General features: G+C 52.2%; 3 protein-coding genes across 3 annotated transcripts; 1 reads left to right on the forward strand and 2 right to left on the reverse strand.

Moving 5' to 3' along the window:
• Positions 1-1,133: 1,133 nt before the first annotated feature.
• On the reverse strand, positions 1,134-4,737 carry AYO21_08403 (hypothetical protein; the record flags this gene model as incomplete). Its single annotated transcript, XM_022658348.1, has 2 exons — positions 1,134-3,111; positions 3,197-4,737. The coding sequence occupies 2 exons, from the start codon at positions 4,735-4,737 to the stop codon at positions 1,134-1,136; spliced, it is 3,519 nt and encodes a 1,172-aa protein (XP_022509389.1).
• Positions 4,738-8,263: 3,526 nt separating this feature from the next.
• On the forward strand, positions 8,264-10,855 carry AYO21_08404 (hypothetical protein; the record flags this gene model as incomplete). The annotated part of the gene is made up of 1 exon (XM_022658349.1): positions 8,264-10,855. One exon carries the CDS (start codon positions 8,264-8,266, stop codon positions 10,853-10,855), a length of 2,592 nt encoding a protein of 863 aa, XP_022509390.1.
• Positions 10,856-11,492: 637 nt separating this feature from the next.
• On the reverse strand, positions 11,493-13,597 carry AYO21_08405 (hypothetical protein; the record flags this gene model as incomplete). The annotated part of the gene is made up of 4 exons (XM_022658350.1): positions 11,493-12,383; positions 12,455-12,595; positions 12,670-13,377; positions 13,538-13,597. 4 exons carry the CDS (start codon positions 13,595-13,597, stop codon positions 11,493-11,495), a joined length of 1,800 nt encoding a protein of 599 aa, XP_022509391.1.
• Between the last annotated feature and the right edge of the window lie 908 nt (positions 13,598-14,505).

Here is a 14,505-nt window from a genome sequence, read left to right on the forward strand (position 1 = left end):
CGAAGTGGGCTGACAGGCACGTGATATGATGACTAGGCTGACTTATCAGCAACTGTACCGAGCAGTTACTATGGTCTATCACTCTCTTCAGACAACTTCCCTATGTGTTCATCTCGCTTGTCGTCTGCCTCTGGCACAGTCTGCATTCCGTAAGGCAAGTACGACGTCCTTCGCCACAAATCCGCTTTCGTGCTCTCTGGTGCGGGGCACCGCTGCTCAAGCAGCCTTGAAGCGATCTCCTTGTGGGATGTGCGCAGTGAGGCCCCCATATTCTCGAGAACATTGAGGAATTTGGTTTTCTTTGAGTTCGGCGACATCTTGTCTGTCTCGTGGTGATTTAGATTTCGTGACTGATATCGCGTGCCGAGTTCTGCTGCAGTTTTATGGAGAGGTTGGTCGTCAAAATGGTTGTTCTCGAAAGTCCGAAGTATTCGTACGATGATGTTGGGGATACGCACCTTGGGAATACGCCTGGTGAGTGAAGGCGATATATCCCGTCTTTTAAACGCCCTCTCCAGCCCCTCCCCCTGAGACCTCTGCACAAGGTCCTGGACCATCTACCTATTTGCCTGGCTCACCAGACAAGGCCACAGAGACCTGTGGAACAACTCGAAGTCATCGCCGGTAAGGGGGCGGACTCGCTTGTTGGGAACGTCGACCTGACATCGCGCTCAACCAACGCCCAAGGTTGGGTCTTAAACCTCAGCAGAGGATGTCATCCCTTTGAGCAGCGGCAGCCTCTGAACTATACCAACATTGCTATGTTCATTCAGTCATGTATTCATCCTAACCCTTGGACATCTATAGCCTGGAGTGACCGGTGCACTGCATTATTCGTAACACGGTATGAGAACTATCATGGCATCAGCTCAGTTCCACCCAGCCCACCTCGTACAGGTTGAAAAGGACATTCCAGACGGGTTCCGAGCTCCATATTCTTCCTCCTGCTTGTCCGATAACAAACACTTGGCCGTTATGGCCCAAGCCTTCCACCCTTAGGTATGTAAACAGTCCCTCTGGCCCAGAACAAAACGTTTGATAACTCCTCACTCCTCGCTAAAGCTCGATAGGGGTTTGACAAGTTCGGGATTGCCCCGTATTAAATCTAATCCTGGTGTATGCCAGCTCGCAATTCATACGCTGACTTCACCTTCTTCCTCTGGCGTATCGTTCCCACCATGTGACACGTGGCTAGCGCCTTCATTGTCCGTGGTCAACTCCTCCCTTCCACTTATCTCCTTCTTTTCGTTGTTTTTGATGTCAGCCAGTATGCGTTCGAAGTAGGCCTTCAAAGTCCTTAACCCGCGCAGGTAGCCTCGGTCAATATCATTCGGATGGGCAGGCGGCGCTTGAGCGTTGGGGGGAAGTTCATCCTCGCCAGTGATACAGTTTGCAAAATCCACAATCTTAATGTCAATAGGCGGCGGCCACTTTTTGCCCTCCTTTTTCTTTTGTGCCGCGATATCGATGCCGGCCCTTGCCGCCTCTTCAGCTTCTCGAGACTTGTAGGGCTCGGCATCATATAGCATGAGCAGCGAACTTGCATAGAATCTGTATCCTGGTAATCTTCGCACCATGCTCTCGAGCTTGGACAGTTTGTGAAGAATGGTGGGGATATGCCGTGCAACACTGTCGTAGCTGACACCATCATACAAAAATCTCGTGAGCGCGTCCCTGAACTCTCGACCAGCCTTCAGGTCCCGCCCATAGTATTTGTCCTCGTACGATACTTTTTGGGTTTTGGCATTAAACGTTTGCATGCCGCATATTCTGACACCCAGTTGCTGAGAGGTCGTCGACTTGCACTTGCGGCGCTGAGACTCCATCTTCTTTTTGGTGGCTTCAACACCAAATTGCCTTGTTCCCATTTTGAGATCAAGTACACAGGGCCGTCCCATGCCACTGGTAAGATCTTCCAGCAAGATGAAGTATACAACTCGATCGCCGGAAGCATTGTAAGTTTTCTGAGCCTCTTTTGGATTGGACGGGATCAAGCTCTTCGTAGCTGACTCTCTGGGTCTGCCAGTACTGTTTGAGTGAGAATTAGACACGCCGACGTCTCCCGCTTGAGACTGGCTCACGCCGTTGACTGTCGAATGACTTGAGCGGTGCTTCTGAGTATCCCGTGTCTTCTCCTGGTCCATGGCAAAAACATCGCCTCCGGTGTCAGGACCAAAATCGGTTGTATAGGCTTCGTCTTCAAAATACTCCAACCCAGGACTCTGTTTCTCGTTCACTGATTGGCGTCGACGTCGCAGACCCATTCCAGAATGACGCCTTTTCACATGTTGTCTGTTTTCTGCAACAGAGGAGGTGGACACCTCACTTCCATCAGTTTTAACTTGTTCAAGATTGTATTTGAGATCATCAAAGGCAGAGGCAGATGAAGAATACACACTAGCGCCGTCACTGGTCTGTGAGCGTCCTTCACTGGGTGTAGGTATGTGCGGTGTCTTGTTATGCGGCATCGGTGTTTCATGGTGAACCATTGACGGAGCAAAATCTTTTGCATCTGCATGGGGGAACGAATTTGTAGACAGGTTACTCCTCCGCCGAGGGACGTGATGGCCTTTGAATCTCGGAACAGAGCTGTGTGAGGGCATATGACGACGGATATACTGGACAGGAGGAGGGCCGAATACTTCGCGTAGAATTTTATCCTTCAAGCCCTCGTTAACAGTAGTATGGCCCCAACTGTTCGAATGTTCGGGCATTGATGGTCTGTTTGGCGATTTCTCTGCCTCTGAAAACTCCTGTGTGGAGGTATCTGGAAGATCGAAATCCTTGCTTCGCCGGCGCCCGTGATTGGGGTCCGCACTTTTGGGCCGCTCTGGCAAAGCGAAGTAATTGGAGGGGATGATATGTTTGTTCTGTTCTAGGATAACCTCAGGAATACTGCCGATTTGCTGCATCGAGTGGCTGACAATTCGTGGTTGGTCTCCAGACGAGGAAATTATTGACCTCGAGCCAATGTCGGACGTGCCTTCTATCTCTCTGGAACGGTCTTCTTGACCAGGATTTTCAGTCCTCGAATTACCATCAGGCTTTGCCTCCGAGTTCTGTGTTTGTTTTGGAATCTTTGAGAAAGTTACATTCAGTACGCCAATGTATCTGTCCACCATGTCAGTCATCCCATCTCTCTTCGATCTTGGCGGAGGATGGAAAGGGTTAGTTGAGCAGGATACATTAGACATACCTGGGAAGAAATTTGAGCATGTCCGGATGTCTTTGCTCGATTCGTTCGTAGAATTCATTCTCCCGATTGTTCAGCTGTTTGCAGACGGCGCGACGAGAAAAGCGAAATATTGTCGAGTGCCCTCCCACTTGATGCTTATAAGGTTCAAGTACAACCTTTCCCTTAGTCCTAGGCGGACCCTGAACTTCGGTTGGTCGCCGAGATAGTGTGCTTCGTTGCGTTGGCGTGGTTGACATATCATCTGTTTGACTTTGTCGGCTGATATCATCACTAGATTCAATCTCCGACTCCGAAGTGCTGATGATTGCAGTTGAGGGAGCTTCTTCAAGCGGGGATAGTGCTGGCACATGATAGTCTCCGGTGCCTTCGTCCAAAGGGCGATAATTACCATGAAACATTCTCTTCTCATTCTGCGAGACGACTGATATGTCAATGTGCTCCGTGCCTCCCAACGCCTCGTTTGTTTTGTTGTCGGTTGAGAGAACAATCTCGTCTGTCGGTCTCGGAAGTTGTCGATTGTTGTTCATATTTGGTGAGGCAACCTCTCCTGGGGAAGTGAAGCGTTCGATCTCTTCAGGCGACGGACCTGGATGTGGGTAGTAGACAGCTGCCGATATATGCTCCTCTTCAGAAGGGTGCTGGTCCTCTTCTCTCTCCTCTTCGGTGACCTCCCCAGGAGTCGCATCACGGACTGTCGCCTTGTAGATTTCCTTGCCATCATCAGATACTCTCCCCTTCACATCTGGTTTCTCTGCAAGATCCTGTTGACGGAAATAAGGATCGAGGTCAGGTCTGAGTGGAGAAGTGGCCTGTGAACTGCGTAGACTCCCTGGGCCTGTGGCATCTTGGGAAGTGGTGACGACAGGGTCAATGCGTTCTCTCGAGGGCCGACGAGCACTCCATGAAAATTTAGCATCTTGAGTAGCCGGGCTTGTTGGTCGTGAAGACGACTTCGAGGGCTCCCTGCTGCCACTAATGTGACTGAACTGGTCACCGACGTTCAACCCTTGAGAATCCGGGCCGGTTCGTGGATCGAAAATACCCATCATATGACTAGCCTTCCTGCTACGTGCTGTACCTCCAACTTCGGGGTTCTTCACTGTAGCTTCTATACTTTTGTCCACATGTGCCCTGCCACGACTGACACTCCGCTCTGTGCGAGGGCCCTTCAGGACAGCACGCATGGCATCGCCTCTCTCAACCACTGTATGTTGCCCATTTTCTTCCGAAGCGGTCTCTTTCTCTTGGGCCCCTCCAGTATACCGATGTTGTCCTGTGCTCCCCGTGTCTTGGTCTTTCCCCTCGTGGCTCTCCATCTTCCCCAATGTTACATGAAACTTCTTAGTCCATGAGTTCGAATCGGAGGCAATCCGTCTGATACCGTGGATCGTGCCAGTTGAAGGATGGGACGGCGAGGGAGGCGTATCTACATCAGTCGAAGAGTCGGATCGTCGAATCCACTCCGGCTTCCGTGGAGAGTGGGTGCGAGGAGTTTTGCTTGTATCGGGAGGAGGGACAGGATGTGTCACCATGGTCGACATATTGAATGGTGCTTTCCGCGAGGGAATGGAAGACGGAGATGTTCTTGCCCCGTCTAGGGGAGTGGAGGGCTCGCTCGGGGGAGAGACATAGTGTTCAGCAAAGATACTGTCTCTTTCTGATAATTGAGGAAGATGCTCGCCCAACGTGGCTGCCCGATGAAGACTGTAGAGCGGACCTCTGCCATTGTTTGTATTCGTGGAAGGATATAACCCTTTTGTCCCCCGTGAGATTGGAATAGGCTTGGAACTGGACGAGGGACTCAGACTGGTAACAGTTGAAGTAGAGCCTGGTTCATGGCGGAGCAAAGGGTGTCCATTTACCGTCGAACCTGGCGCGGACGGTCTTCCGGCGGGAGCGCTATTTGACATGGGGAGGACATTGGGCGAGCAGTCTGCGGTCCCAACTGCTCCCTGGGTGAACGGAGGGTGGCAGGGAAGCGGTCGTGCGTGTAACGACGATTCGCTACGAATGGTCCGTGAAGGGGGTGAGAGATGAGAAGCGAGCAGAGGAGCAAACGTCGGGTAGTGCTGAGGAGGCCAACGTGCTGGGAACGAGGGTTGGAGCAGGTACAAGAGCCGGAGGAGGCGGTCAATCTCTGGTGGGACAGGGCACCAAGGAAGGGAGTCGTCCAGCAGACACGTGGAGGAGCGAGAGGCTGAGTGTCGAGAGAGACGATGATTCGGTGAGCGAGTAGCGTCGTGTTGTCTGTAATGGTTGAGAGGGGTGTAGGGGGGGGGCGTCGATCTCGATGATGGATATATCAGATGCACGGTGCCTTATGCCAATGGCCTGATGCGTTATGATGCAGAGTACGAGGTATTATCCTGATGTTTCGTGGTATCCATGCAGAAAGTGGTGTCCTTTGCATCATATCGGAGTCATTTTGAGCGATGAGTAGATCGTAGTTTTGGTAGAGGTAGTTTGTGGTGGCGGGCAACAAACTTTCCAGGCGGCTCTCTCCTCCGTGTCTCTACCTGGGCACCCGTAGGTGTTGTCTGGAGCGCTTAGGGACTCTTAGGGACTCATTATTGCCTATCCGCTCCCGGCCACCTCTTGGGCTTGCACCCAAGAGCTCCCTTCTCCATATTTTTCTCCTCCGCCCAAATTTTCTGTGCGACCATGACGTTGAATCATCGTCAGGCCCAAGGACTTCCCCGTGTAGAACTGTCCACTCACAGGGAATCTCGTCTCAGCCCACTTTTAGAGGGCGTCAAATGCAATTTCTACTGGTTCTTTTCTATCCGCCATTCGAAATATACTCCCGTACCTACAGTATTGCATCCCGAACTTCATCTCCTCGTCCATGTTTGTACAGAATCGCTCTCTCATCACGCTTTCTTCCACGGCTGCATGTCTTCCACACCGTTCCTTTCTCCAAGAGATTGCCTTGACCCTTTACCCCATCGTCCCAGGGGCCCGCGGCACTTCGATTGACTATGATTTCCTGCACCTTCGCTTCGACCAATCCTCGCGCTCGGTCGTCGCACGTTGCGCTCACATGCATAAAACACTATGACTGCCGGACAGCGGAACGAGCTCTCCGTCTCCCCCCAGCGATGCTCCATCCACCATCGTGAAGCCACGTCGACCGATCCGACACGATGGCACATTTCTCATCTCTCCCTTGGAGCCCGACGTCTGGGCCTTCAGGCTCCGCTGTCCTCAAATCCGCGTCCCGAATCAGCCCAGCCAGTCTTTCCAGCTTCGAGCGATTCTCCGCTGTGGGCCCGCCCCTCTGGAAGGACACGAGTACCTGGGAGGGACTTTACTTTCTTCTGTCGAGGCGTATAAGACACAAAGAGATAGAATCGTCCACAGATAACTCACCATTGGCATCCCGCGGATGTCGCATGTGGCATTTCAAGCACTCTTCTGTGTAAGATATCCTCCGCTTCTATCAGGTGGCAAGCGTTCACAGTCTTGTTTTTCTCTTCCAACCTCAGGTGAAGACGATCAACCAATAAAGCGAACCCCGAGACGTTCCGTGCCGTGTTTTACTGTACCTATCTGCGCAATTCTCAGTATTCACGGCCAGACTCCTGACACGATAGCCCTGCACTTGCATTACCGAACGACGAGACAGCAGTGTCATGCAAAAAGTCGTCTGGACCTCTTTGACGTTTCACAATTTCCCCGATTTCTTGGGGTCACTAGCTCAAGGGATTCGTTAGAGGTCTGGAGACAATGTTTTGTCAAGGAACACAGCCGCAAGCGGCGGAGGCCAAATGATCAAGATCCAATACAGCAACTTTCTTGCGAAGCTCTTGAAGTCAGAGTGTTGAGCCCTCCACCAAACCCCTGTCCTCCAAGCAGTTCCTGCCCGAATTTCTCCACCATGTGCCTTCAGACAGCATTCTGGTTCCCTCCCGGCTGACCAGCTCAAAGTTTGGTATCAGACGAGCGGTAGGTCTAAGCGAAAAACAACATACGTGCCAACTTTTACAGGCGAGGTGGCCGAGGTAAAGTTTGGAATAGTGATTGTCTGTTCTCCACCCCGGTTCTCCCCATAGACCTGATGTTTGCTCGGCTTAATTTTCAATTAGGTCATTTTTGTTTTTTTGGAGATGACTGGACTGGTATAGCAAGGAGGTGAAACATTCCGCCCGCACAAGTAACATATACAGTTGGCGCGGCAGAAACCTCCGAGGATTGCCGTCCGTTTCCCCAGGATGTTTCTCAGGCCATTGTCATCAGGCGCAAGTGAAACCTTGATTGGTTGTGTGATGGTTGATAATGGGGGATGTTGCTTGATCCCATCACCCCATGATACAGCGCCAGTTAAGAGACGTCTCGATGAAGTGCTGAGTGGTATCTCTGACTGACGCGCGAGGTTGGCGAGATCTATACGACTGTGGCGGAACTTCCCGTACTGTTGGTTCCCGGCCGAAACTTATCAATAATACTTTCAACTTTGATTTGTTGCGATCAGCGAACATTTGCGAAGGCGAAGGAGTACCTTGCACTCCTCGGTTAGATTTCTGACTGACATTTCCAGGAGCCAGAACGAGGCTGTATTTCGTGGGTGTTGATATACCATCACTGGTCTACCATCTAGAATAGCTTGCCGATAAATCGAGTCCGGCTGTTAAGTGACTACATGTGCTCAAATTGCAGTCGTCACATGAATTGTTTCTTCTAAAGACCACGTTTGTAGTCGTCGCCATCGATACCCTAGTACAATATCGAAACTCCAGCTGCAAGGCTGAGATTCCAAGCCTAGGGCAAGACTAGTCGTAGTTAGCATTCTCCGGTTCCCTTCACCGCATCTCGAATTGCAGTTGTCTTTCCCATAAAAAATGTAACGTCCCCATACGCCAGATATCTAGCGAGATGTATGCAGTTCGCTAATTTGCGGAGTAATCGGTCCACAAGCAGGGTAGAGTGAGTGCAGATAAATTCCACTGTGTGGGACATTGTCACGTGGTCACGCGTGTCCAGACGCGTCCTTTGTCATGCGCTTGAGCTCGGCACCAACTTCGTGACCCCGAACCGCTTACTGTCGCTCACCAAACATTCCATGGAGACATGGATGACGGGATTGTGGTGATGCCTGCTGAAATAGCGGATTCGGATGGCGAGTCCGACCTCGCCTCGCCCATCAAACGACCTACCGCCCACAAAGTCGCTCAAGTGAATCCACTACCAGGCCTGACCTCAGACTTTCACATCGATTTCAATGAGTACCTGCCTACTCAGAAGCTTTCATCCTCTGCCTCACTACGCCCGGGCGACTTCAACCAATTAGATGGCTCTACGGATGTCATTGTTGCCCAGACAGCGACACTCTTTGGGGAAATGAAGCCAAAGAAGAGAGCTCACACTGCTTTACACGACGGTCTTGGAGAATTACAACACACGAGACCCAGTGAGAACCCGAAAGTGAAAAGGTCAAAGACGTATGGCGCAGCATCCAGGTCTCGCACTACTTCTCACAATGACAATTTGTTTGCTCCGCCCCTTGAATATTCCCCGGAATCTGGGTATTCAGAGTCTACCGATCAGGATGGGAATGCAGCAGTTCAGACAGCGTCGGGCATAGATACTATGTCGCCTCACGTGGGCATGCCGGTTCTGACCGACACAAGCAACAATTCTGGGGCAATCCCGCTTCTCGAACGACCCTTGGCTGACCCGTCCCACTGTATGACCACTTCGATGGCCTCGATGGGACAGTATCAATCCATCAACCTAGACTTCCGGGGTGCGGGTCAGGGCCTAGATGTCCACACAAACCCGTTTGGATCGTTGAGCCAGATCTCCTTTTTGGAAGAACCCAACCAAGCCGGACAGGAAAACCTCGTGAATTTGGTCGAGGTTGTTGAAGCAAGACAAACCCACATTGACGAGAGTCGGGATATCCACGAGCCATGGCAAGACGAATCATTGCAAATCTTGTCAGAGTTGTCACCAACAAGGCCGCTGGGGATTGACCGGGCTCGAACTACTCAGACAGATGGAACAGCCTCTGCGAATGGAGACGGCCTCTTCCAAGTAACTGAGATCACAAACGACATGCCTGCTCCAGCCAGCACTAGGGATATGCCTACAATGTCCATGGAGAAGGACTCAGTGGCCAGAAAACGCGGACGCAAAGCGAAGAATTCTAGACTGTCCAAATCTCCCGGTCTTGATGTTAATGACGATCCAGACGATATGGGTTTCACAATCTTGGCAAACGCGACCAGATCTCGCCGGGGAACAATGGAGTCGTTATCTCAAGCATCTCAAACATCTGCGACAAATGCTTCCAGGAAGCGAAAGAGAAGGAAATCAAATCACATGGGAGAAGAAGCCGCTACAGGAGATGGCGAGTCGTCCCCCTGGAAACAGCCAACAAGCGACATGATTCTGAGCGACGAAGCCGCGATTGGACTTCCAAAAGAAGCATACAAGCCACGACCCAGTCGGTCTCGGTCCAAAATTGTTGTAGAAGACGAGACGGAACAACAGACTACAGAATCTCTCCTCATCAATCAAACGACAAGCGACCTAAATCTCAGTGATGAGATCATGATCGGGCTACCAAAAGAAGCTTACAAGCCTCGTCCCAGTCGGGCGCGATCCAAGAAGTTTGTTGACGCGGATGAGACTGTTCTGCTCCCACTGGCAGTTGAAGATGACCATCACACCCCAGCGAAGAGCAACAACAGTGTAGAGCAAGAAACTCCTACCGTCAGTGCAGCAAAGCCCAGCACAAAGAAAGGTAGAAAGAGTAAAGTCAAGCGTGCGAAGACGTCTGCGGCGGCCTTGCTCAAGAAAACCGACCCAATGTTAAGCGATGGTGAAGAAGATGTTGTCTGGATGGACACGAAGCCGGCGCCAGTGAAGCTGGATCTGCCACCTGACTTGAAGGCGTTGAAGAAAGAGTCTGACATCCCGAAAAGCGAGCAAGAGCACGGACTCGGACAAGACGGCGAAGAAGCCGAAGATGCTAAGAGCAACAACATTACCATTGAGATTCCGAACCCTCCAGAGGTTAAGGACCCTGTAGTGGAGCCTAAGAAACGGGGGAGAAGGCCCAAAAATTTGGGAGATCAACAACAGGAGCAAACGACCACTGAAGGAAAGGAGGAAGAACGAGAGTCTCATTCAAGCGGTCGTTCACCACTGGTGGAGAAGTCTAGGAACATGCGGACCGGTGTCAGCAACGACTTGGTAGAGAAAGACTTGAGAAAGGCACCCACTGTCTCACCCATCACATCTCCCGAACCAGAGGCGGAGCCGGAGGCCGGGAAAGGGGCGGTGTTGGAAGAAGACGACACCGAAGCTAACACAGGCAGAGGAAAAAAGGCGATCAGCACACCAGCAAAGCCGAAGCCAGCTTCATCGGCGTCGTCTGCAGAAAAGGGACCGACCAAGCACTCTCCCATCAACCCTCCAAGTTTCAGCGGTTCGGGGAGAAAGACAATCTACCGCGTCGGTCTGTCTCGTAGGCAAAACATCCCGAGCCTCTTGAGGAAGGTGGACAGAGACAAGCCGCCGCCGAAGAATGTGGTGAGGAAGGAGAAGGAAAGTAAGAAGAAGAAAGACATGGATGCGGAGAATGAGGGCGAAGAAGGGGGAGGGCCCGGGGAGATGAGAGGGCCAGATGGAATGCTGATTGAGTGGGAGTTTTAACCCAGCTGAACGCTCCGGGTGTGGGAGGACTGGAAGTCGCTTCAACCTCGTTGCGGTATGCTCAGATATGATGATGAGACGGACGTGGACATGACGAAATGCCTGCCCTGTGTTGTGGTTGAGTATATCATGGCCATGGGGATTGGGATGCGCGACTTACATGCCTGTGCAAAGCAATGGACTGGGTTTAGAGGACAGGAACACAGACACAGACACAGACACTGCGGCTACAGTACAGATGTGTCTGTTCCTGACCGGCAAAACCGGGTACTACTACGCTATGTTACCTAGGTAGTATATTATTAGTTACTATTAATTTACATGACCATTCTGTGATGCGATGAGACGGGTGTCAATAAAAAGTAGATATGCATACCACTGCCTTGCTTCACTCATCTTGAAACAGTGCGGTAGATTTCTGGGGGTAATTTGTTTTGTATGGTTTTGCATGGTTCGGTTCTCCGCCATTGAGTAATTGTGGTTCTCTCAAACTACCTCCCTAGTAGATAGATGCGTCTGTATCTTGTGTACTCGGTACGAGGTAGAAATGTCTCGAACCACCAACCAGCTTATGCAGGTACCCCTGGCCCTACGCCGGACTCTGACTCCGCCTCTCCCTCTCTCCCTATCCTTGGCCTTATCCCTCTCCCATATCCCCTAACTCTACCCCCGCCCCTGGCCTTGATTGTTGTGAGGTAATGCCCTGGTTACGCGGCGACAACAACGCCGGAATCTCATCCCACGGACACGCCGCCAAGATCCTGCCCAATGAATACCCCCGGCGGTGCAATTCGTCAAAGACGGCGTGACACCACTCAACGATTCGCAGGTGGTGGTGGGGTGTTCCAGCGGTGGTGGCGGCGCGGGAAAACACGTGTGTCGCGACGCGGAGGGCGAAAAATACGTTTTGCGGACCCATGATGCGCGCGTCGTCGGAGAGGAAGAAGTCCATTGACTTGCATATCATGGTTGCGAGGTGGTGGTCTGGGAGGTCTGGAACCTCCGGAGGAGGAGAAGGAGGAGTGGGTGCGGCATCAGTGTCAGTGTCGCCTCGGTACGACTCTCGCAAGGCAAGGGAGAGGATGCTCGTGCGCAGTAAGAGCAGCATGGTCCAGTAGGAGAGATGGAGCCGGGCGATTTCAAAGGTCGGAAACTGTAGTGACGTTGTAAACACACTCGGGATAGGCAGATGAAACCGTGCCGACACCGGTCGCTCCCAGTACAGCGCTCCACACCCGGTGTGCTTGCGGACCAGTCGCTGGTACCAGGTGTGGAGTTGAGAGTGGAATGTCCACCCTTGCTGGACGAGTGCTGTCCTCTCTGGCACGGCGGCGGCGGCGGCGGCGGTGGCGGTGGTGGTGGTAGATGCAGTCCTAAGTCGTTCGGCTTTCTCGAGCAGAGTCGCGATTTGAGCCATGATATCCTGTAACCGGTCAAGATCTGACTTGGGGTGTATCTTCCACGGCACGGTCAGCCAGTCGGGTCGGGCGAGAAAGATCGATTTGCGCGTGGCCAGCGCGTGGGTGATCTGTTGGAAATCGGTACGAAGTAAGTGAGTGCCTGGGGAGTGGTTTTCACTTTGAAGGGAGGCTAACTTACAGCGGTGGACCTGAATCCCAGGAAGAGTCGATGGCTCGATCCCGTCATATGGGACTCGGGTCCTCGAAGCTCGACTAACCTGGCCATGCCTTCGACGTGGCTGACCCATCCGCAGGTGTTCTTCCCGGAGACTTCGAGGAGCTGTGAATCCGGTCAACAATGTACAGTTCTACTCATGACTCCAAAAGCCCCGGTGTCTCCAAGGGATGATGGACGGGGAGAACGGGGGAAAGATTGAGGAGGGCAGAGGAACATGGGAGACATGCCTCGAAAATCGACAAGGCCATACAACTGGCCAGAGTCTGCTCCTCCAACAGCAGACTGTGGTGCGAGAGAATGTCCTGGAGTCGACGCAGCGCTCTCCCGTAGTTGGCCGTGCCTTCACGTCGGAGCCGCTCGTCGCCGTGTCTGCGACCCAGACAGGAGAGGCTCAATGCCAGGATTGCGAGATCGAGCGAGGCGCTGTTTTCCAACGACGACGGGTCGATGGCTTGGAGCCAGGAAACTTGTTGGGTCTTTTGCTCGTTCTGAAGTCTAGTGTCATGTTCTTCTCCTTCCTCTCCTTCTTCTTTTTTCCTGGGGATGTAGTTGGCGAGAAAGTCGACAAACACCTCTGCAGGCCTGGCGGCGTGTCTTATCCCCTCCATATTTTGGTCTTGGGGCGTCATCCTCGCGGTCGTTACGGTGGTGCCACCCGTTCCGGAGTCACTGCCCGGCGTGAGCTGGTCAACTGAGCGTGCGTCGCCATCAACGGTGATTTGCCGCCTCAAGTCCGTGAGCGAAACCAACGGCTGCGTCCTCGTCAACAACGTCTCGCGGTCCAAGGCGCTCAGATTCTTAAAGTGTCGTTCCCTCTCATAACCCCCGCAGATACGATTGGTTTTTCGACATCGCGCACACGACGGTCTGTCTCCATCACACTGCTAAGAACCGAACAACACACCTGGCGTAGGTTGAGGTTAGGTAAGGCGTGTCTTTGATTCGCGCTTCCGAGGGGTTCCTTGTCGGAGTTCCCCTTGCCACAAGGGTGATAGAAAAAAAAAGATAGGGAATACTTGTTCGCGGGAAAATGGTGAGACGTACGTGGATCTTGCGTTTCCGGCACGTGTTGCAGCCCTTGGAACTTCCTGCGACTCCAACCATTGCTGGTTGTGGTAGAGATATGCGGAAAAGACCGGTAGTGTTAGTGTACGAGTAGACTTGATGGTAGTTTGCTCCCATGAGATACTCTGGTTGGGGGAGGTTCGACGCGTGTAGCTATACCTAGCGATATATGTACGAGGTACCCGCGGATCTTCGGGATGTCAAAGTTAATCCTGGAGCCTGACGACCGGCCTTGATTTTCGTATTATTATGCCAAGGACAAATACGAAAAGGAGGCGACGGTGACATTTAACCGCAAGTATCATTCGTAATCGTAATCGTCTGTGGCTTGGTGCTTGGATTATTGGCATGTTGGGTGAAGGAAGTGGATCTCCAGGTGGATACAAAGATGCATATTACAAGGTAATGGAGAATTACTCCACCATCCACCACATACCAAGCACACGAAATACTTTCCTGGTAGTAGAGGCATTGAGAATATTCCTGCTGCCTGCATGCCCAAGTCAACCAGTCAATCACCCACAATTATCGCTCATTCCAAAGCCATTTCTCCTTGTTCTTCTGTATAGTCACCCCCTCTCTCCCTTCCCCTTTGCGCCCACTCCTTGATACCAAAAACGGCCAAACACCATGCCATCAAAATAGCCGTGAGGCCCATCATGACCGAGGCCACTAGCATTGCGTTCAGCTCATTGTCCATCATCGCATCGACCGTGTCTCTGTTCTGTATTCACCGACAAAATATCAGCATTTGACCATCTTGGGCAGAGTCTTTCCTTACACTGGCCATGAGCATCAGACCTCCGCACATGAGACAAAACGACGTGACGAGCTCGGTTGGTGGTCGTGACGGTGATCGAGATCTCGCTGGGGCAATGTGGAGGAATAGGTACGTGAGACTCCTCGCTACCGATGCAGCGGTGAGGAAGTTGCCACCTGCGAGCGCG

Source organism: Fonsecaea monophora, assembly GCF_001642475.1.
Source record: "Fonsecaea monophora strain CBS 269.37 chromosome Unknown Scaff72, whole genome shotgun sequence".
Lineage (NCBI taxonomy): Eukaryota > Fungi > Ascomycota > Eurotiomycetes > Chaetothyriales > Herpotrichiellaceae > Fonsecaea > Fonsecaea monophora.